This window comes from Amphiprion ocellaris, chromosome 22, assembly GCF_022539595.1.
Source record: "Amphiprion ocellaris isolate individual 3 ecotype Okinawa chromosome 22, ASM2253959v1, whole genome shotgun sequence".
Classification (NCBI taxonomy): domain Eukaryota; kingdom Metazoa; phylum Chordata; class Actinopteri; family Pomacentridae; genus Amphiprion; species Amphiprion ocellaris.
The window spans coordinates 14,548,721-14,570,985 of NC_072787.1; the positions used below are offsets into that span (position 1 = coordinate 14,548,721).

General features: G+C 40.3%; 2 protein-coding genes across 6 annotated transcripts in view; both read left to right on the forward strand.

The window, feature by feature from the left end:
* Positions 1 to 2,666: 2,666 nt before the first annotated feature.
* Positions 2,667 to 11,538, forward strand: tram1 (translocation associated membrane protein 1). The gene is made up of 11 exons (XM_023297766.3): positions 2,667 to 2,941; positions 5,152 to 5,215; positions 6,225 to 6,346; positions 6,436 to 6,552; positions 6,835 to 6,893; positions 6,986 to 7,070; positions 7,288 to 7,358; positions 7,517 to 7,621; positions 7,709 to 7,852; positions 8,564 to 8,715; positions 9,971 to 11,538. Exons 1-11 carry the CDS (start codon positions 2,819 to 2,821, stop codon positions 10,039 to 10,041), a joined length of 1,113 nt encoding a protein of 370 aa, XP_023153534.2. The 5' UTR covers positions 2,667 to 2,818; the 3' UTR covers positions 10,042 to 11,538.
* A 2,057-nt stretch (positions 11,539 to 13,595) lies between these two features.
* The window catches only part of ncoa2 (nuclear receptor coactivator 2), a 57,684-nt gene continuing 49,014 nt past the window's right edge, over positions 13,596 to 22,265 (forward strand). For 4 of the 5 annotated variants that reach the window (XM_023297761.3, XM_023297764.3, XM_023297763.3 and 1 more), the window contains exon 1: positions 13,596 to 13,752. The gene's annotated coding sequence lies outside the window, so the exon portion shown is untranslated. Of the gene's footprint in view, positions 13,753 to 14,189; positions 14,333 to 22,265 lie in introns of those variants that run through there. The other variant, XM_035942693.2, reaches the window with a different exon arrangement.

A 22,265-nucleotide genomic window follows, 5' to 3' on the forward strand; every position in this document is an offset into this window, starting at 1 on the left:
TAACCCGTGTCTGTATGTATTTGGGTGTGTGTGAGTGTCTGTGGCACACTTCACTCTTCCCTGTAGCAGTCCTCAATTCTTTAGAACTCGTAAAACATTTTGGGAATGGCTAGAAAAAGTCAGCCAGCAAATGGTGAAGAGCCTGGAATTCCCCACAGATATATTTTCGATATCAAGAAATGAAAACTCCTGAATGTAGACATAGGTGTGTCTTTCAACTGGACTGAACACACAGGGTGGGAAAGGTGATGTAACACTTCCCACGTTGGCTTTCCTGTAATCTAAATACTTACTGCAAGCGTGTGACTGATCTTATCTGGTATCAATAACCATATTGAACTTCAAGATTTCCAGAAGGCAGACACTCCTAATGTACAAACCTCAAAATGAAAGTAAACCTGTGTAAATTATAAAGAGAAGAAGTGGTCTGAAAGTATAAAATTAGCTCATGTGAACAACTTTGGGTAAATATTGCAGTATAATTGGCATTACTGAATGTGTTTACTTAAACTACACTCACCTCATCTCAGTGAAAACCTATGAACCCTGTTGTGCAATGCAGTGATTTTCAACATCAGCAAGTGGGAAATTCACACAGATCAAAGATCGATTTAATCTTTAATTGTTTTTAATAATGAAACTGGATAAAACTTGTAGAAGGAGATATACAAAAATGAGCTCTGGGTCCCGACTGAACTCTTCTTCTTTATGTATCCTGAAGAATTACAGAACCTCTTATGAGAGCTGAGATACCACATGCTCCTGGTCTGCAATGTGTTTATGTGACCTTGTGGCATTTTGACTGAAAAGAGTTCAACATTTTGGGACTGTTTTCGATGAGAAGACTGAAGTTTGTATCTGAGCAGCAAATATGAAAACAGACAGAAAATTGTTCTTTGCGCAGCTTTGGTGACTCCCTGGAAAGTTGTTATCACACGACAATGCCAGTTAAAGAGGATCTGGTAGTCATCCAGTGGGCTACATAAACCCCGCCCAAACTACAACTTCCGCCTCAATTTGTTTGTTCTACTGACTGAATAGATGAGATGTAATGTGTTAGAGAGTGGGGGAGCTGGTGGTTGATTTTGTTACATCTTAGGGCAGCAAGATTAGCTGTTTGTCTCTGCAGATTCTCTGATGAACTAAATTAATCAGCAACCAGCTGTATTTGTATTAAAAAGACAGATATAAGAGTGATATCCAGTTTTTTGTTTGACGCTTCGTAAGATATAAGCACTTCTTTTAAATTGTTGAACAAAATCTTTGTTTTTTTGGCAAATGTTTTTAGAGATATACCAACACATTACAGATGCACAACTGTGGTCATATCTCCAAAGTATTAAACCCTGCTACAGTTTAAAATAATGTCTTCTTTGAAACCAAGGTGCATTAGAGGGCAAGTACCCTTTCTCTACCCAAACAACTCCCTCAGTCGCACTCATTCATACCACAAGTAACAAAATGGACTGGACAATCAGATGATAGGATGTATCGATAAGTGGAGAAATAATGTACCAAAATTAATAAAAGAACAAGAGAGGAGGGGAGAAATAATAAATAAAAATAATAAACATAATCATCAGCTCAGTGGTTCATTGGTTTTTTTAGCTTCAATATGCAAGGTGTCTATATGAAGTAAAAAAGGCTGCCAGATTTCGTGAAAGGCCTGTAGGGAACCCTTAAGGGAGAATCTGATTTTCTCATGTCTCATGCATTGTCAAATTTCTTGAATCCATCTATTATGTGTCGGTGGAAATGAATGAGTCCATTTAAGGAGAATGAGCCTCCTGGCAAGCAAGGCGGTAAAAGCAATGATGCGTTGTGAGGATTTGGACCAACCGAGTGTTGGGGGCAAACCAAAAATAGAGACGATGGGGTCAAGGTTGACTGTACGGCAGAGGACCCTTCCTAAGGTATCAAAGATGCCACGCCAAAATTCAGTAAGTTTGGGGCATGACCAAAACATGTGCATGTGGTCAACCGGTGAGAGTTTACATCTGTTGCAAGAATGAGATCTGTCATCAGATATGTCACCCAGACTGCTTCTCAGACATTTGTAGAACAAATGTCCACCACCAGTTGAATGCTGTGTATGACACTGACCAACACAATCCTCATTGCTTCTTTGCATGTGCACTTCCTTTGCCCCTTACGGCGTCTCTTGACGGGGCTGATTCACAAAGATGTGAGTGGAGAGCACAAATCGGAAAGATGTGTTGCAAGCGCACAGAAGCAGTCCTAGCGCACGGAGATGCAGCCAAATCACAGCATGAGGCATTTTTGCGCAGCAGCAGAGCATCATTTTACACTGAGGAGAAGCTACTGGAAAGATGGGAGAGGGTTTTAAAGGGAAACATGAAAAAATCTGAATGTAAAATGAAAAAACAATGCTCTTATATTGATTCAAAATGGGAACATAAATCTGCTTTTTTGCATTTGGAAACAAGACTTTTGGAGGTTGTAGCTTTGGTCAGTAACTCCAAAATCTGAGCCTGAGTGTAAGTTATGGTTGAAAACAGTTTCCATCTTCAGGCACTGAACTACTCCTTACACTCCAAACCTCTAGGCAGCGACAGAGAGCCCCAGCTGTTTCCTCTCCTGTGCGTAAAGAGCCTCGTTGGTCAATCGCAGTGGCTCTCTCCGTGGATCCTCCCACTAGTAGAAGAGTGACACGCCATTCAATTGCTGCCTGGCCCTGTGCATGTAGGAAGCAGGAGGGGGACTTTGAGCGAACAGAAGAATATCGTGTCATTTGATAGAGGAAAAAAGGCCACATTTGCGCTGCGTAAAAGCAAAAGTTGGACGGAATCGCGTCGACATGGGGATCCGAAAAAAGACCAACAAGAACCCGCCGGTGCTAAGCCATGAGTTTGTCATCCAGAACCATGCAGATATTGTTTCCTGTGTTGCTATGGTGTTCCTCCTCGGGCTGATGTTTGAGGTAAGTCCACATGTTGAATGGGTTTTAATAGTGGGTCGCGCGTCGGAGGGGATGCTCGGAGGGCGCAGTGGACCGACTGCTGGTGGACAGAAAGCCGAATACTCCCCATCTGTTCTTCTGGAAACTGACATGGCTGGCTGATCCATTCTTCACTCTACTTCCTCCCCTGATCGAAAGTTTTCTGTGCGCCGTGGCCTCGCCTGGGTTTTTTATTTTGCGCCTGTACGAACTCGACCCTGCAGCCAATCATCAGTGTATTCCGTATATTAAATTATCTCGAGTTTATTTTCCGTCTGGCTGCTTCTCATCCTCGAATCGATATTTCAAACGACTTCTCTCCAGGCCCTGCGGTTTGTGAGCGTGAGTGGGGGGAAAAAAACACTTAAAAGTTATTTATGCGCAATCGGGTTGGTGCAAATGTTTCAGTGTGTTGCAAGTTTGCATCGCTGTAGCCGTAGCATCTCGGTGGCTGCTTTATTTTGCAACAGTCTGGACGCGGTTAGTTTGTGCGTAGATGTGTTACGTGGCAATCACACAACGATTGAGAGGGCTGTCATCGCCGAAACCCGCTTGCACCAAAACTGAAAGTTGTCCTTGGAGCTAAAGAGCGTTTTTAGAAAAGGAACTAGAGGCTGCAGGTTGACAGCAGACGCCCAATCACACAACCACTGACCGTCTCTGGCATGCATTTTGCTCTGCTTTAACTCAAATATGGTTCATTTTCAAGCGTGTTTCATCCTCAGTAAAAAAAGCAACGCCGCCAGTGTCCATTGGCTAGAAATTAAAACTGCTTCCCGTGTGTGCCTTCCAAAATAAAATTTCTGTCAGGCGCCGCAGCGTATGTGTTGTAGCAGAATAGCCGCAGAAATATTTAGTAAAATATTAATTTATTCAGAATTACGCTCCAAAGGACAAATAGCGCTTCTTAGCTGCACTTACTACTAATTTATCGCCCACGTAGCTATTTTGTTGTGAAGGAGGGACGTGCAGCCTTGTTATTTGGGTAACTTGATACATCTGTGTTTGCTGCTCCTCCAGTGCATTTGCATGGATGGATCATTTTTGAAATTTCACTTTAATAGCACAGTTATACATATGCATATATAAAGGTTATTTATCATTTGTAGTAAAGCTGCAGCAGTTAAGTGATCAGCCGTCAACTATTTTAATAATTAAACTACAACTAAATTAATTAGATTTTTTTTTGAAAAATGTAAAAATTATTTAAATCCAGCTTTTTGAATTTGATTATTTTCTGGTTAATTTTCTTCTTTATATCAATGAAATAAATATCCTTAGGTTGTGGATGACACAAGATATTTGAGGCTGTGATCTTTTGCTAAGATTGACATTTTTCACAATTTTCTGACATTTTATAAACCAAGCAACTCATCAATTAAAGGGCCCATATTATGCAAAATTGTTATTTTTTTTAAAATTGTTTTTGAACATTAGCTTTCAAGATTAATCTTCATTAATAATTTCACTGGTTACATATATGTTAAATGAAAAGGGTGTAGGCATCAGCAGCTCTGCTGGATTTAAAGCTCAATACACAGAAACATCCCATTTATCCAGCTAAAACCAGGAATAGATTTAACCAGCTGTGTAATATTTTGAGCTCAAACTTAAAATGCACCTTTTGGAGACAAGTTAGACATACATTAACACAATAAAAAGGGTTACAATATGGGACCTTTTATTTAGATATTTGACAGATTAAACGACAATTGGCATATTCATGAGTTAGAGCCCTGATTTTTTTTTTTAATGAAAAACTGAAAAAAGTAGTTTGATGTTGCTTTATCACCCTTATCTGTTGTTGCCATATTTGTATTGTGTAACTCCCACATGGTTGCATAGTTCTGGCAGGTATTTGAGTATTATAAGCCTGAATTTTATTCAAATATATTGTTCAAATAAAACTTTAAAACTAATTTGTTCATTTCTTTTTAATACTATTATGTACAATAAGCCTCAGTTAAAGTCTAACCTTTAGGGTATCCTTGATATATAAAATTTTAAAAAAAAAATATATATGTGTGTGTATATAAAATAAAGACTTAGTAACCCTTGTAACCTGTGTGAAATTACATTATACATGTGTTGTGCATAATTGCATTTGTCTGGTCCAGGTTTACATGACTGCCATAAATAGCTATGTGGGTATTTTCACGATACTGTTTATTTTATTTTATTTTTATCTACAGGTGACCTCAAAGTTTGCAGTGTTATTCATCACTGTCCAATACAACGTCACCATATCAACAAACGGTAAGTTAAATATCGGCACGTGGTGAGAACAGATGTTTTCAGAAGATGTGTGAATGTTTGGTCTTTAGTCTATAATGCAGTATTTTCTTGTGAGTTTTCTTGCTGGAAGCCTCTCATTTGGATTCCAGAGCGGTACTTACGTGGCCTTACACAAACCCATTTGAGAGCTCGTTTTTCCCTTTAGAGCTAAATTTAGTCCGCCTGATTTATAAAGTTCTCTTGTGGCAAGGTTGCGCCAGGCGAATTTGTGCTAAGGTGTAATATAGGCCTCACAATTCAAGTCCTGCTCATTTCAAGGTTAACAATTTCTTTGCCAACTTCAGATACTGTTAGAGGAATGCACCATCTGAGTACTTATTCACACTGTGGTGCACAGGCTGAAGGTTTGCAGGCTGCCGGCTGGTGTTCCAGTCCTTATCTGTGAGACTTCACCACTTACCTACCTCTGTAACTTATTTACCGCTTCTATCTAATAAGACAAATAACATGCAGCACCCAAGTCTCTCTGCAGCGAATGCACTGGGGCAAATTTAATAACGCTATTGCATTTTTTTTTGTTAGTGCTGACTTTTGCAAACAATTGGATTGATTTCTTCATGTGGTTCCATTAACGGTGGGCAAAGGGGTACCACTCAGGCTTTTTTTTTTTTTTTTTTCAAACTGTTTGCTGGAAACTGTGTTCATATACCGCCTATCTCTGTTTCACAGATACAGAGTTGCAGGCTGAAGAGAAAATATGTAACTGTAGAAAGACAGAAGAGTGTGACAGTGTGCTAATACAGTCTATGAGTCAGGCATTTTCTCAGTGGCGTAATACTGCACAGTTGAGACTCACTAATCCGAACACCTCACCTTAGGAATTAAGGTTATTAAACTTGTGAATCACTTGACTGAATTAAATTAAGCAGCTTAGCAGGTAATATTAAGGATCAAAAGCCTGCATGCGGCGGGTGGATCTGACATTTTGGATACAAATGAACTGTCACTGCATGACTTGTGTGTTCTCCAGAAGCCCCCGAGGAGACGGCTGTGAACTACTTCCACCACGGCATCAAGGACTTGGCCACCATCTTCTTCTACATGCTGGTGGCCATCATCATGCACGCCATCATCCAGGAGTACGTGCTGGACGTAAGTGAGACAACGAAAGACACTCCAGTACGCAGTCTTTAATCTCTGTGAACAGTTCCGCATTTTTACATTATGGTGTGTGTTCGCAGAAAATCAACAGGAAGAAGCACTTCTCCAAAACCAAACACAGCAAGTTTAATGAGTCAGGCCAGCTCAGCGCCTTCTACTTATTCTCCTTTGGTTGGGGCACCAGCATCCTGCTTTCTGTACGTATAGTTTTCAACTGGCATGTGCTCATGTTTTAAGCCCAAAAACGTATTTTAAAGCTTCTTTGTTTTGGGCGCCCGGATAGCTCAACGGGTTAAGCAGGTGACCCATGTACAGGGGCTTCCCAAACGCAGCGGCCCGGGTTCGATTCCTGCTCGTGGCCCTTTGCTGCATGTCTTCCCCCCACTCTCCTCCCTCCTTTCCTGTCTGTCTCCACTGCACCTATCAAATAAAGCCGAAAAAGGCAAAAAAAATTAACTTTAAAGCTTCTTTGTTTTTAGGAAAACTTCCTGTCCAATCCAGTCAACCTGTGGGAGGGATATCCACATGCACTCATGCCGTAAGTTGTAATTTTAGGCTTGGAAGTCACTGTTAAGCGCTTCATTTATGAATCTGACTTGTAAAACATTTAAATTTCTTGTTTTCTTTCAGATTCCAGATGAAATTCTACTTCATTTGTCAGCTGGGCTACTGGTTACATGCTCTCCCAGAACTGTATTTCCAAAAGACAAAGAAGGTAAGTGTATGTGTGCAGGGGCCCCATCGTTTTGGATGTAGGATGCCGTACTGTTACTTCTGTTTGTGCCCTGAGGCCATTTCTTGTTTGGCTTCCTCTGCTGTGTAGCATTGTTCCAAAGACTCGTACTCGTCTTGCTTAAATCAACGTGCAGAGCCACACTGCTGTAAATATTTTGACCGTTCTTGGCCTCCCGTCCTCTGTGTTTACTGTTTAGGAGGATATTCCACGCCAGCTTGTGTACGTCTTCCTGTACCTGGTCCACATCGCTGGCGCCTACATTCTGAAGTAAGAGCCGCCACTTTAGAAAGCCTTCAATTAAGTGTGTGATTTTGTGGAGCTTGTGTTTGTATACAGCCCTTCAAGAGAGAATCAGTGGTGTCTCCCAGTGTTGTTCCTGTCACTTGTAATAAAGGAGTCTCTAAAGATGTCTTCTTGTCTTTCAGTCTGAATCGTCTGGGCCTGGTCCTGCTTGTGCTGCACTACTTCATCGAGCTTCTTTTCCACGTGTCCCGACTGGTCTACTTCAGCAACGAGAACAGACAAATGGGGTGAGCTTCCAGCATGATTTCAAATTGAGAGCTGGTGCCGATGAGAAGTCTTGAATGTGTCGTCACGGTCATGCTCTCGTCTCACAGCTTCACCATATGGGCGGTCTTGTTTGTCCTTGGACGGCTGCTCACCTTGTCCTTGTCCGTCCTCACCGTGGGCTTTGGCCTCTCCACCGCTGAGAATCAAGGCTTTGATTTGGCTGCAGGAAACTTTAATGTTCTGTTTGTTCGGTAAGAGAAATATGACCAACTGATCCAGAAACATCTGTTTGAAATTATTTACAGAATTGAAGTAGATTGAGTCTGCTTTTAAAATCTACAAATAATAGCCTTTTAAAATCCAAACCATGAAGTATAAACTCTCAGATATATCTTTAACAGTATTATGGTGCCAAAGATGATGCAAAATTTAATTGTTTGTTAATTTTCTTCATTTGTTATGTTTCCAATAGGCCAAAAGTAAATATACTATGACACTGAGATATTCCCTGCACAGATGCAATAGGGCTCTGTATACATTTTACCTGCTATTTGTTCTGTTTTGAATGAAGAAACAAGAGGTTCATTGTAGACTTAAGAATTTTTACATCACATTGTATCAGTGGTTCAGCAAGAACTCCATTGAAGAGGATAAAGTGAACATCCACAATACATCTTATGCTGAGCAAATGAAAGGCTGAGTGAGAGAACTCTTCCTCTGTTTCTCTTACAAAGCTATAAATCACTATTTATTTCACTACCTCGCACTCAGTGTCATTAGGAATCGCTTTCAATATTACTGAGTACTCGCCTTTTGGCAGATTTTTCTTTTAATCTCATTTCAGAGTAGGACTTATGAGAGCCCCAAATTTGTACCTACAATTTTCCAGTGTCACTTTGTAGCACACATACAGTAATCTTTACTTACCTTTTGAGACGCTGACTGTTTTTTCCGTCCACTAGGATAACTGTCCTGGCCGCCATCTGCCTCACACAGGCCTTCATGATGTGGAAATTTATCAACTTCCAGTTGCGCCGGTGGAGAGAGCATGCCCAAGCTCAGACCTTGAAAAAGAAACAAGTTCCTGCCAAAAGCAAATCAAAGAAAGACAAAGGTGAGGGAAAAAGCACAATGATTTGAATATTGTTAGAGATTCTTCAGTAAAGCATCAGTTATTTCCCTAAGCAAAAAAACAAGGCTTTAATAAAATAAACACAAATGAAATATGGAGTAAATAAAAGAAATCTACAAGTGATACAGACCTTTAGGTAAAAATCAAGGGTTTCCCACCGTGAAACTGCAGTGTACGGATTCAGACCACTAACAATCATGAGAACCAATCTTGTCATGTTGGAGAGTAGGGCTGTCCATCCCATTATCCTTCACAGTCAGTTTCTGCTATGAAAATGCATGGTTAAATTACAAATTGGCATTACGTAGCATAGATTGTTCGGCAGTGTCTGAGCAGTCATAGATGAGCTGGTGTGCTTGAGCTGCAGTGAGACTGGTGGAGAGAGAGGCAGGGACCTCATCAATCTGGACATTCTCAAGAAAACAGTGGTGTATAGGTGTCAGGAGGGAATTATTTTATTTGAAAATAGAACTAAATTCTAAATATGTAACTTTGATACACAGAGGTGAGTTTTAGATGTTAAACCAACAACTAGAGAGGAACTTTTTAAAATAAATCCTAATAAACTTAGGCTAAGTCCACACATATGATTACTTTTTAAAATGAGATTTTTCCTCTTCCTGTGTGCACTAAGAGCTTCCATAACCAACAGGCAGAAATACAACACAGACTGATTTTAAAGCCATGTATGCCTAAAAAAAAAAGTCTGAAAAAATTAACTATGTACGGTTCTGGTAGGCTACTAACAACTGTGCATTTATAAAGGGTAGAATCGTATTTGTTGACAAATTTAAAAGCCTCTGTTCTTCAGTATGGTGTACGAGGAACTGCACATTTAAGCATAAACATGTGAAAAGTCCTGTTAGCCAGGTTAGCACCAGCACTACTTTGGCTCCGTCTGTCATTACACAAAATCGCCTCAGGTAAACAAAGCACACAACAGTCTAACATCATAATTCAAACACTCGGTTCTTCCTGTTTGCACGTCAACTCTGCAAACAGTTTTTTGAATATCTTCAAACTGGAAGGAGTCTTCTAAAAACTGCGTGTCGACAAAAGGCCATAGAAAATCATTTTAAAGAACACCAATATGCGTGTAAACAGGGCCAAGGTTACGTATTAGTTCTGAATGCAATCCATGCATTTAATTCTTCTCGTGAAATAACAATAGATGAATACAATCCGTGCTTACCTGCTCTTTAAACGAGGCTAACCTGGATGCGTCCTTTGTTTTTAGCCAATGGAGTAAATGGAGTGAACTCTCACGGAGCTGATTCGCCACGAGCAAGAAAAGAGAAGTCCTCATAGAAACATTCCTCTCAGTCCTTCTATCGGCCCCCATCTCAAAGAAACCATTTCTCCCGGCGCCTTCGTGGCTGCGTCCCGCCAACAGATTCTCCAGCTCCTTGACCATGACATTCATTTTCAGCTCCCACACAGGACAGAGGACCTCCCAGCTGGACTTCAAGGGCCAAATGCATTTCGCTTTGCTTGTCGCCAGGCATCCAGCACACCTTCATTTTCCGAATCTTTGCCCAGCTTTCCATTTTGAATGAAAAGAAAACAAATTCAGAAATAAACTATGAAAAAAAGACCTTATTTAAGAAGTGCCTATTGATACAGATTGTTTTTGTACAGAGTGTGTAATTTTAAAATTTCAGGAATGATCACTTCAGTGTTTAAGGTTTCTCCCAGTTAAGGTCATTTCATGCGTTTTTTTCTTAATACTGTATATTCCAGCTTGTCTTTTATTTCTCTTTTTTCCTTGTATTTATAACTGCTCGCTCAGCTTCTCTCCCATCCCCGTCTCGAGGGCCTTTAGAGTTTCCGAATTTCCTTGTAATGTCTCTTATTTTTCCATGAGTGAAGGTAGCAAAAAATCTTGTTCTCTCATCTTTAATATAGGGCTGGGTTCATGCCATGGACTCAAACTCACACAGCACATTGTTTTCACCGTGTCGGTCATCAACAGACACCTGTAGATGGAAAGTAATGTATATGGAAGTAGTTTTTGATATTCACTCATGGATAGAATAAAGAAAAGTCTATAAAAGCCATCGAGGAGAACAGGAGGCGACATGCTGTAGAAGTAGATTCACAGTCAGTATTGTGCAAAACTGCCAGCAAAGATGTAGTAACCTGATGTAGCATTTTCTTACTGGAGTTCAGAACAGCTTTGTAAATCACAAAAGAACGTGTTTGTTGCCATGAATTTATACAGAAACGGTTGCAGTTGTATGTATAGTACTGTTCATGAGGAAACACACCTAATGTTTTAATTTTGAACGATATGACTTTGTAAGAGATGGAAACGACTTAATCAGGCGAAAACCGTCCCTTTAGTGAGTTTGACTGAATCCCTCTGTCTCGTATGGTCCTGCCTTATTTTGCTGTCTAAGTGGAATGGTTTCACTGTATTTGTTTGGCCTTGCAGTTGTCGCTTACCTTAAAATATATCCTCCAGAAGGATGTCTTATAAAAGCATGGACTGCTAATGAAACAACTATATTTTGTTTGTTTTTTCCCCCCTAACCAACTATTGACTGTGCCAAATGAGCCTGATTGACTGTTGTTATATGCCTTTTACTTACATGCCATAAATGGAACTTACCAAGCTATGGGGTGCAGTCGACTGTATTGTAAGAATCAGTCACCTTGGTAACGCCGGCTTATTCTAAAGAATAAACCCATTAACTAATTTTAGGTACACAGCAGTGAGTCATGGTTGCCTCCGGCAGCATATGGTTTTCTCAACTTGTCCTGAGGGTTCAGCCTGCAACGGAATAAAATGTTCTATTAAAAACATGAACGTTCAGATTTGTTATTTGACTGTGGTAATGGTAGTGTACGCATTTTATATTTTGCCTGAAGAAACAGACTAGATTTAGTTCAATTTTATTCATGCAGCGGCAAGTCGCAACATAAGTCACGTCAGGGTGGTTTATAGAGACATAATATAGAGAGAAATGCAGGAATTCTCCTTGGCAACAGTGATACCAAAAAAATAAAAAGTAAAAATATATACTGTTTTGTTATTTAAATGCAGTGACTTTTGAACTGTAAGCAGAAGTTTCTAGTTATTTAATAGGGAGCACAGTGGTGGTATTAAGAGTTCTTTCCCAATTCACTCCTGCTGCTTTCGGGAGTTTTTTAATTAATTTTTTCATCAGATTCCAAAAGCAAGTCCTGTAAAATGCACTGAATATTCAGCTTTAACATATCTTATTTATTCAGTTTTATGTTGAATAACTATAAATTCCCACTCCAACATGAAGGAGTAAGTAACCCTTCACAGCTTTCTATAGGCTGCCAGGATCAAAATTCTGTATTGAACAGTGACATGTACATTATCTCAATGGCCAATTACAGTTTAATATACAGTATTTGGTTAATAATATATAAGGCTAACCACATTTTCACGAAAACCTACAAATTCACAAAATTAGGATATAAAACAAAGGCAAGGCATCCGCACTGAGGAACATATTAAACTAAATGTACTTCCTATTGTGATGCCTAAAGCAAATTCTGTCCTTTTGCAGTAGTGGAAAGTAACTAAGTATATTTCTTTATGTATTGTACTTAAGTATACGTTTGACTTACTTGAGCTTTGAGTTTTTCCTATTCTGCTGCTTTATGCTTCTACTCCACTACAATTCATGGCCAAATATAAATGTTATTCCTCTGCACTTATCTGCCAGTTTAATTTATCTGGAGATTAAGTTTAATAATGCAAAATATAATTAACAGTTGTAATGTTTCAATATAGATTCGGCAACTAAGAAGCAGTAGATACGAAATAGGTGAACCACCTTTCAAAGCTCCATCATTAAAGTGGTGAACACATAAATGCAACAGTAATTATAATCCAGCAATACACACTCAGTTGAATCATGCCATTCTACATAATGAGTACTTTTACTTTTGGCACTTTTCTGACTATTTTGACGCTAAAGCTTGTTTTACTTAGGAGTAAATGTGAATGCAACACGTGTACTTGTAACAGAGTATTTAAATACTTTGGTATTCGTACTTCTACTTGAGCACACGTTTTCCTTCCGTGAGAAAAACCTCAACAAATGGTGACGTGTGATTGAGCGTCTTCATGGAGTTTGTCTTTCTACAGTCCACATATTCCATCTATCCACCACTTGGTGGCGCTGTTACACAAGTTTTAATTAAAAAACAACGCCTGCTTGCTTACTTGGTCCATGGATAGTTGACCAGACAGTAAATCAAGGTGGCTAAATAAGTAGGACACTCTTATTTCTACCATTTCTAAAGCCTTTAGTGTTTTAATATTTTCCACCATTTCTTAAGAAAACAACCAGAACGACACAGTGTCTTATAATGAAAAATCTTGCATATGCTGTCTGATTTGTGTTATTATACTAGTTGTATTGTGTGAAAATGTCAGTAGGTTGTACTGAAATTGAAAGTTGAAGTGATGCAATTGAAAAAAAAATCTATATTCCCTTCACAAGCAGTGGTAGAGCTCTTATACAGGGTCACATGAATCTTTATGACCTTAATTAACATTTTGCTCCAGATTAAACTATTGTGTCAGCCATATATAAATACATACATATATATTAGAGAAGCCACAATTGCAATGGGGGTTATAGTTTGCTCACCTTTTAAACCACAACACACATTTAAACAGTGCTGACATTGGCATGGCAGCGTGGTGTGACTCAGTAATTGTTAGTATTTAAATGTGGACAAATTGGTGCTCAGCAATCAAACCACAAGCACCGTGTCATCCTGGCAGGTAAATCGCCGTAGGATTGCTTACGAACCCCCCGGCGGAGAGTGAGTTGATACTGCTGGAGCCCCGTGATGTGGTGTGGGGGAGGATAGCAGCTACCAGCCAGATAAACACTCAGCATTGGTTTGCAGAGCAGGAGTAACATGGCGGCACAGTTAGCCAGCAGAAATGTTGTTTCACTACCGCGAAGGTCAGAGCTGCTTCGGATAAACGGAATTTAACAGCGAGGACACAGCCAAAAGTATTAAATCGTAAGTAGCCACACGCGTTTGTGCTCCTTGTGGAGACGCGACGCGGCGTTTTCGTTGTGAAATCCGTGATCCAGTGCGAGGGCTTCAATCTCGGTTGTGTGTCTGTCTGGCACAGGCTCTCGCTTCGGCGTTAGCTTATTAGCAAGCGTTAGCTTCTTGGCTAAGCTCGCCGCTTGTGTTAATAGTGTTTTCTGCAGCAAACTTAATCAGACGGCATGGACAGCGAGCTTGCAATGGAGTTGTTGCAGCGTTTGCGTGTCGTTTTTATTCGGCGGCCGTGTGGGCACATGTACGTTTGGGGGAAAAGTGAAAATGTGGCGTGCACAATACTTTCATGTGTCATTGTTTTTCGTGCTAAGTGAGCGAGTGACCGTGCCTACAACACCGGACGAAGTTCGCCAGTTGTACCAGGAGCGTAGTTAGCATGCTAACAGTGTAGCTGCAGGCTAGTGTCGCTGGTTGAACGTCGTTGTCAAAATACGAGTGAGTAGGGACAGTTCTAATCAGCATGGGTTTGAGCGGGTTGTTAACCGTGTTTGTTTTGATATTAAACAAGCCTCTTCACTTCTCGCTACGTTTTGTAAGTTGAAGAAATTTCTGCATTTGTTCAGGCTGCAGGAGCCAGTCTTCTTTTTTGCTGAACTAATGTTTCTGTTGTTTCTGTGGACTGTCGACGTGCTCCACTGATGGGCTAGTTAGCAGCGAGGCTAAGCACTTTTTAACTTTAACTTGAAACATTTTGGAGGAGAAAAAAAATAGAAAGTTGTCCCTGGCTACACACCAGAAACCCAGATTGTGGCTATGCATTCAAGGTTGGAAGTGTGCAGAGTGCATCCAGTATGTTGTGGCGTTGCTTTCCGAAGGTGTCAAAACATTTGAAATTATGTGCAAATAAATAATGTGGCAACACAGTTTTTAGGGACTCCCTGAGGTGTCATCGTAGACTTGTAAATAGAGGTGGGACCTTCAGCTGAACTGAAAATGTGAGGCACTAATGCAGTGTGGGGGGGATGCTGTTCGCAGTGCTCTCCCTCCTGCTTGACTGATTCAGGACTATACAGGCAGACAGCTTGTGCCATTTCAATGACTGTCAACGCTCCTCTCAGTAATGCTGGAGGAACGCATCCCGTGGAACCAGTTGAGCACTTTCTGTTGCATCACTCTGCCCACCTGATGGTGCCTGGTGCTTGTCACATCACCGATGTGGGATTTAACATGACATGCTGTCCAGCTGTGGTCTCGCTGCAACTTCATTGCCTCCATGAAAATGTGACGTGATGGATTTCAGTCAGATCTGCCAGCAGTCATATGCAAAGTGAACTCTCAAGAAGTTTAAAAGAACACTGTAGTGTTGTGGTTCATATTTTGGCTCTGGTCTCCGCAATAAGGTCTAACAAAAGGAGATGTAGGTCTTTATTTGTTTCAGTGTGTTGCATAAGTGCGCTTTGTTTACATATATTCATCAGCTTGACCAGAGGAATGTGCAGGTACGTGGAAAAGGACAGAGAGAGAAAAAAATCTGCGTAGCTTTTGTAATTTGTATTTACTCCTTTCACCTCTGTGCATGTGTTGCCTGTCAGCCATTTAAAATGTATTCCTCCTGCCAGCCTGAACAACATTTTATCTCCAAGGCATAGTGCCAGAAGTTATTGACTCTATAGTTTGCAGTTAAACAAAACTCACTCTCTACAAGTCTGTGCATAGAGGCAGATCAAAATGTTCTTGATTGCAAGAAGCAGAAATGTGCTCCTCGACTGACCTGATTTTAAATTTGAGGGTGTATTAGTTTAGGACATGGAGCATACTTATGACGCCTGTGACAGCCCTCTGTTAGTTGCAAAGAATGTCGTCCTGTTCAAATGCAGTACTGTGTCCCCTGCAGCATGTGGTATTGTTGAATGCCCACGCCTGTGTTGTTTGTTTTGCTTCAAAGTGGAGACATACTAGACTGCATTAAATCATATTAACAGAAATATGTAGGGAAAATGCTTTTATGTGGTTCTGATCTACCAGTGCAAAAGAATGACTGACTGATGGGAATCATGACAGAATTCCTGCAAGCATGTATGCAAGTATGTGGATGTTTATACAAGGATAACTGGCTGGAACTTTTCTCACACTAACTTGGCACAGTTTGTGCAAAGGGTGTTACCTGAAGGTAGTTCGCTGCCTGAGTAGTTTGTAAAGTAAAGCCATAGCAACAGGTATATCGCATAGCGATGTCCATCTCTTCACATGATTGGAAAAAAAATTCTCTTGGATGCTAGTTGTCTTATCTCAACTTGTGCTCCACTCAATCCTGAAATTTACTTCCTGCAACAATGAGTAAACCCATCTTTCTACATTGCTCATTTTGACTTCCTACCACCTGTGCAGTGTGTGTTCAGAATTTCATAAAACAAAACAGTGTGTTGCAGTGCACTTAGATAGAAGCCTCGTCTTGTAAGCACTGACTTTTGCCCTGCGATAGATTGCTTTGTTGCGTCACCTGAGATACTGTAATCGTTTGACCCTTGTTCTGCTGCATTTGCTGTCAGTTCTTGGATTGTTGGCTGTCACTGGAGGAGTAATGCGTTAGCCCAGTAATGAGTTTTTTCGTACTGCAGCCCCACGGCACTGTTAAAATTGACTTCAGTTTTTATGCATTTTGATTCATGCAGGCCTTTTGTGAAAGACAAACTTCACAGCATTCACTGACATTTTGAGTAATTCTTTAAGCGTAAATAACAATTTTCTGTAGTTCCAGCTTGTCTGTTATGATTGTTCACTGTATTACTTTGGGTCATGTACTCTTTGTCAGACAAAGCGAGGCATTTGCCCGTTTGAATTTCGGAGAGGCTTTTTGAACATAATTTTCTGACATTTTATGGACTGAAAAATGAGAAAGTAAGTGGTACATTAATCTATAATCATGTCACAGCCCCATAAATTATATTGCCAGACAAGCATGGAAAAAAACTATCTCTGGGGTCATGTTGCTCCAAGGTTCAAAAGACTCTCAAAACATCTTAAGGCTTTGGAGAGAGTTTAAAAGGTCATCATATAATAGTGTTTAGCCTGAGCCCTATAATGGGGTCTTCCTGGAATGATTATTACTGCTGAGGTCATCTGAGTTCTTAAACAGACATCTCTTTTTTCATCTTCCCTGCTTTCTTTCATTTAAATTATTGTTTTTAATAATATTGAACTGTAGGGTCTAATTTGTTTAACACGTAAATTAGGGATGAATTCCTAAATCATATGAGGTCCCATTCCTAACAATTTCACTTCTTTCAAACTTGTATCCAATTCTAATTATAACCTACTTTAGAATTACGACACACCTCTAGGATTTTAATACAAGTGTAGAATTGAAACAGTCGATCAGTTGGTTTGTCAGTAGAAAGTAATCAATTACTGCCTTATTTTACTTTAGGAGTTGTAGTTGCAGATTACAATTTTTAATATTTGTTAGTTCCTTCATCTTCTATGAGAGTAAATTGAATATCTTTTGGTTTCTGTATGGTCACAAGCAATTTGAATATGTCAACAGATTTATTAAATAATGAAACTTACTGATTGACCTATTTTTATATAATTCTTATTAATATGCAATTCACAATCTTAGATCTGCTTTGTTGGAGCATTCCAGCTGTCTACCTGTGTTACAACTAACGTCAAGTAGGCAAGTAAAAAATACTTTGGTTGCTTAGATAATTTAAATACACAACTGTTAAAATGATGACATCAGTCCCCTTTCAAACATGTCACATTTCACCAGTGAACTACACTACTCCTCTTGTTACTGCACACTTCTCTTTGCTAACAACATTAGGTTGACTCATTTGAACCAGGCAGGAAAATGACATCCCTGTCTCTGCTTAGTACAGCCTGCCCCTGAACAGCACCATACGCCCCTATCTTACACAGGCTCTTTAATGTGTACTCCTGAGCTCCTTTTTAAAAGCAGTATCAAATGACAACATTGAGCCCTTTAGAAGCTGGCTGGAATCTGGGTTTTCACATTGTTGTTGCAGGGTATCAGTGTCCATACTCAATCTGCACATGCAAAGTCTGCACTGACCTCACTAGTTCAAGAGAGTTTGTGAAACAGTGCAGTTATTAACAATAACATTAACTGTGTTCATCCCAAACTGGGAGAAAGACATATAGTTGGACCAGACAGGGGCAAACAAATACACTGGGAACCATGTGGCGTCTTTTCTGGTTAGATGTAACAGATCGGACTACATTGTGTTATCTGTCCATCACATGCTGTATAAGGTCTACAGTGTTTTCTTGTCATGATGCACCCCTCCCCCTGGTATCTGTTTGCCTTGTCTCGCTGGGCATCTCACCCTGCTGTCTCTGCGTTTGTGTTGTCATGGAAACAGCAGTGTGACAGGTCCTGGGTGGGCGTGAGGGATGAGCTGTGGGGTAATGGCCAGGTTTTTACAGCAGAGGAAGAGAGGAGGGTGAAACGGCAGAGGAGAGGCATCCAAAGCAAAGCAGCGATGGTTGATGGAAAGCTGAGAGGGCTCTGACATGGAAGAGGAGAAGTGGGGAGTATTTACTCCCTCGCTGCTTCGAGGCTTGTTGTCATTGTGTTATTAGCTGACCTCAAATCAGCCATCCCATCTGTCTGCGCTGAGAGTAGGTCGTGTCTTGTTAACATCAGCCTGCACAGGATCTTTTGTTTAGGTTAACTGATTCCGTATGCTTTCCAGCAACAATTTGAGTTCTCTGTTTGTCATTAAATAGTCGAAGATCTAACAGTGAGGTAAAGTGCTGTCAGATAGAGGCTAGCAGAGGGATTCCCATGTTATTATTTGTTTAGCAAATAGTATATCAAATTAAATCTTGAAAAGATTTTACATATAAAACAATTAGCTCGTCACCAATGGCTTTGTGGCTGGTCGTTGTGAGTAGACACTCTAATATTTGTCTATGTAACCCTGTTGTATGTATTCTACCTCAAATGAGTCAAACTGAGTCAAACTGGCTAGCCTGCACTTCAAAAGTGACAATTTACCTGCTTTTGTTTACTTTTAGTTCACACACATATGCACTGCAGTAGTGACCCACTAGTTGTAGTCCCAACAGCTGTGATAAAGTTTAGGGCTCAAGTTGACAATTGCCACTGTGTCACAGATGCTTTAATTGTTAAACTGTGACTGTGTGTGACAATTCACCTGTCTACATAAATGTTCATTACATCGTACCCGGTCATCATAGCTACGTAGCCCACACAACAAACTTTCTGTATGCCTATAATTTCAGAAAAGCAAACCTAGGTATCACAGCTTCGTTTTTTGCCCTTTATATTTATAGTGAGTGCAGGTGTAAGGTTGGGGTGTGCTGGAGACCGCACTGATGAGCTCTTCTTCAATTCTGACGTGACTGAAGTGGTAGAAGCCAAAGCTTTGGATGTTGTTTCCTTGTGGCAAGTGTTTGGGGATGGTGTAATATGTTGATCGCTGGTCTCCTTCACTCCCACTGGTAGCTGTTATTTTGTCTGTCATCACCATTTTGCCATAGCCATTCTCTTCCTGTGTGTACCTGTGAAAAGGATCGATTTGTGATGTGTATCCACTGTATAGAATGCTGATTAAATGTAATATTCAAGAACACTAAGCTTGGTGAACAAATGCTGTCAGATTTTTAGAATTCCTTGATAGGGTGGCATTTGATTTGTGAAATAATTATATGGTTAGTTATTTGACAGCTATTTGAGAGTGTAATCTTTTAAATACTGAGATTAGTAACCTCACACCAAAGCTTGCCTCATGCCCTACTCCTATGTAGGCTCCACCAGGGCTCCAAGGATCCCGACGCTCACAGGCAGTCCAATGATTTCAACAGTCCACGCTCCTCCACTTATGTAGGTCAGCCACAGCAAAGTGCATATTGATCTCTCAAGCTAAATGATATTGTGGTGTCTGCTGCTCATTGCTAAGAAGGTGCCCTCAGCCCGTTTGGCTTGAACAGAGGAGACAGCAGAGGTCACATGACTGTGTGACAATGCTTCTGCAGCTGTTTTCCCTTGTGTTGCGAGCCTGGTATTGCTTAGCTGTACAATATGGTAGATCTAATAACTGATACTATTTTGAACATGTAAGTAGCTAATTTTCATTTTCAGAGCTGGGCTTTCTTTGCTCTTTCCACAGTCATCACTGGTGTAATAACTCAAATAAATAGCACATGTTCAAACAAAGGAGATAAAAATCTTTATGAGTAACAGAAGAAATTATGAGTCTATGTGACAGATTGGGTATATAGATAAGGTTTGAGAGTGCGGTGTCTTAATTTGTGTGAGTGGGTGAACTGCATTTCCCTCTGCCACAATGTGTTTGTGGCACTGGATGCTAGCGAGGGTGCTAGCATGTGGTTGGCACCATTCCCACTGCCCAGGGTGGAATCCTTGGCACTGAGGGAGGGAGAGAAAACTTGGATTGAGCAAGCTGCCTGCTGGAGTTGGGTGGGTGGTCCAAAAATATGCAGTGTGAATCGGTCCTGAGAAAGCCGTGCATACAACCTTATTCTGGGGTGGAAGTAAACGACACACTTTCCCCACCATTGCAGGCCGGGCTAAGGCAGTATGGAATGACGTGCAAAGCAGCAGCATTTCTCACTGGCTTGTCATAAAGCCAGAGGAATGCGGGGATTCAGATTTCAGGCTTTTCATTTCTGTACACATTGTGAGGGTCAAACTCTGACCAGTGTGATTTCTCCCAGCCCCCCCCCACTTTTCTCTCTCTCTCTCTCTCTCTCTCTCTCTCTCTCTCTCTCTCTCTCTCTCTCTCTCTCTCTCTCTCTCTCTCTCTCTCTCTCTCTCTCTCTTTCTGCTGACTCAGCAGTGTTCCTTCAGTGACCTATAATGTGGTTCTGCGTGCTTTATCTTTACTGTTTTCAGTGGGGTAGGGAATCTCCTTAGCTGACCTGCGTTTTCCATCCATACTGTACAGTGTGGGTGTACAGTAGGCTAATACTGTGACAAAATTGAGCATAAACCCATCTGCTGCTGTACTTGTTTTCCTTTTATTAATCGCAGTGAACATAAACGGTTGCACAGGTTCATGAGCCTCGTATCTTGCCCCATTAACTCCCACAATAAATGGCAAGTGAAATGACCAGTATGAATAGGTGCACATGGTATGCATGCAAATCAGCACCTCAGTGGCTGTATTGAACAGATTATTTTATTAACAAGCAATTACCAGTAATTTGCTCAATTAGTCCACATAATTTCAAAGTTGACAAATGTTTTTCATAAGTCCAGTTTGATATGTAGGAACTTCCAGATAGTGCAACAATGCTAAATGTAGAATGACATAGAACACAGTTTACTAACTATATAATCAGCAACTTACCTGCTTCTATATTTTTATTACGTATTAATAAATATTTAAAATGCAAATTAAGATCGAAGTGTGAAAGGGAGGTGGTGACTAGAGGTTGACACCACATGTATTATTATTCGGTGGTCATAGTTCTAACATGACCACTGACAATTTAAATGCCAATAGAAAGCATCAAAATGTTCTGGCATTGTACAGCTATTAAACATAGATGTGCATAAACACTGAAAATCCAAATACAGTAAAGTAAAGAAAAAAAAGACAAAGGCAAAATACACAGACTGGTTATAAATAGGGATTGTGACTTCAGATTTTTTTCAAAATCCAGGTTTTATTTTATAATCTTTTAGGTTTAAGAGGCTCATGTCATGCAAACATGGAGGTTCTTTGTTTTATTTTGCAAGGATGACAAGCTGAGAGGAATAACCTGCACCTGCTGTGTAACTTCCCCAGATGCAACAGTATGACTGTTTAATGTGCTTTTTTTTTTTTTTTTTTTTTTTTTTTTTTTTTTTTTTAAATTTGGATAACGGTGACGTTTTATAGCCTGGAATAGAGACAAACAATGTCAGCCCTTTTACAGAACACACACCACTTGCTAATAGGATAAATGCACTGTTGCCTCTTGGTTTTAATAACATCTGTTCATGGTAATTAGATAAAATAAAGCAGGTCTTGTCTTTTCTATCTGGGGTAGAGGGCAAAGAAGACAGGTGGAAACAGTGGATTTTAAAATGAAGATGCCATGAGTGACCCAGCAATTCCCTCTATCCTAGTTGTTGCTGTGCTACTTTGCTGCTGGTTTTTTTTTTTTTTTTTTGAGAGGTTTCTTCAGCTCATTTATTTATTTATTTTTTTATATTTATGCTACTAATGCCAACAATTCATATGTGCAGGCACTGAAATTGTCTATAATTTTCACCGCATTTCTGCCTCCAACAGGACTGTCAGATTACTGGAGTTTGTCCCTCAAGGAGTATGTTGGTGTGCATGTGTTTGTTTGCATGTTAAAGTGCTTCCATTAATGCCTCTACTGCAGAGATTTGTGGTTTTTGGCACCTGAAGATGTGGGCTGTCAAAACAAAACTGCTTCCTATCTCATCTGGCTGTGGAGTAGCAAACAAAGGCACTCATTGGACAGGAGATTAGTAGGAGAGGCAGAGTGATGATGCTACA

Coding starts and splice junctions, on each gene's coding strand:
- tram1 (XM_023297766.3), top strand. CDS start 2,819: ATGGGGATCCGAAAAAAGACCAACAAGAACCCGCCGGTGCTAAGCCAT. Junction 7,359..7,516: donor GCTGGCGCCTACATTCTGAA/GTAAGAGCCGCC, acceptor CTTGTCTTTCAG/TCTGAATCGTCTGGGCCTGG. Junction 7,853..8,563: donor TTTAATGTTCTGTTTGTTCG/GTAAGAGAAATA, acceptor TCCGTCCACTAG/GATAACTGTCCTGGCCGCCA.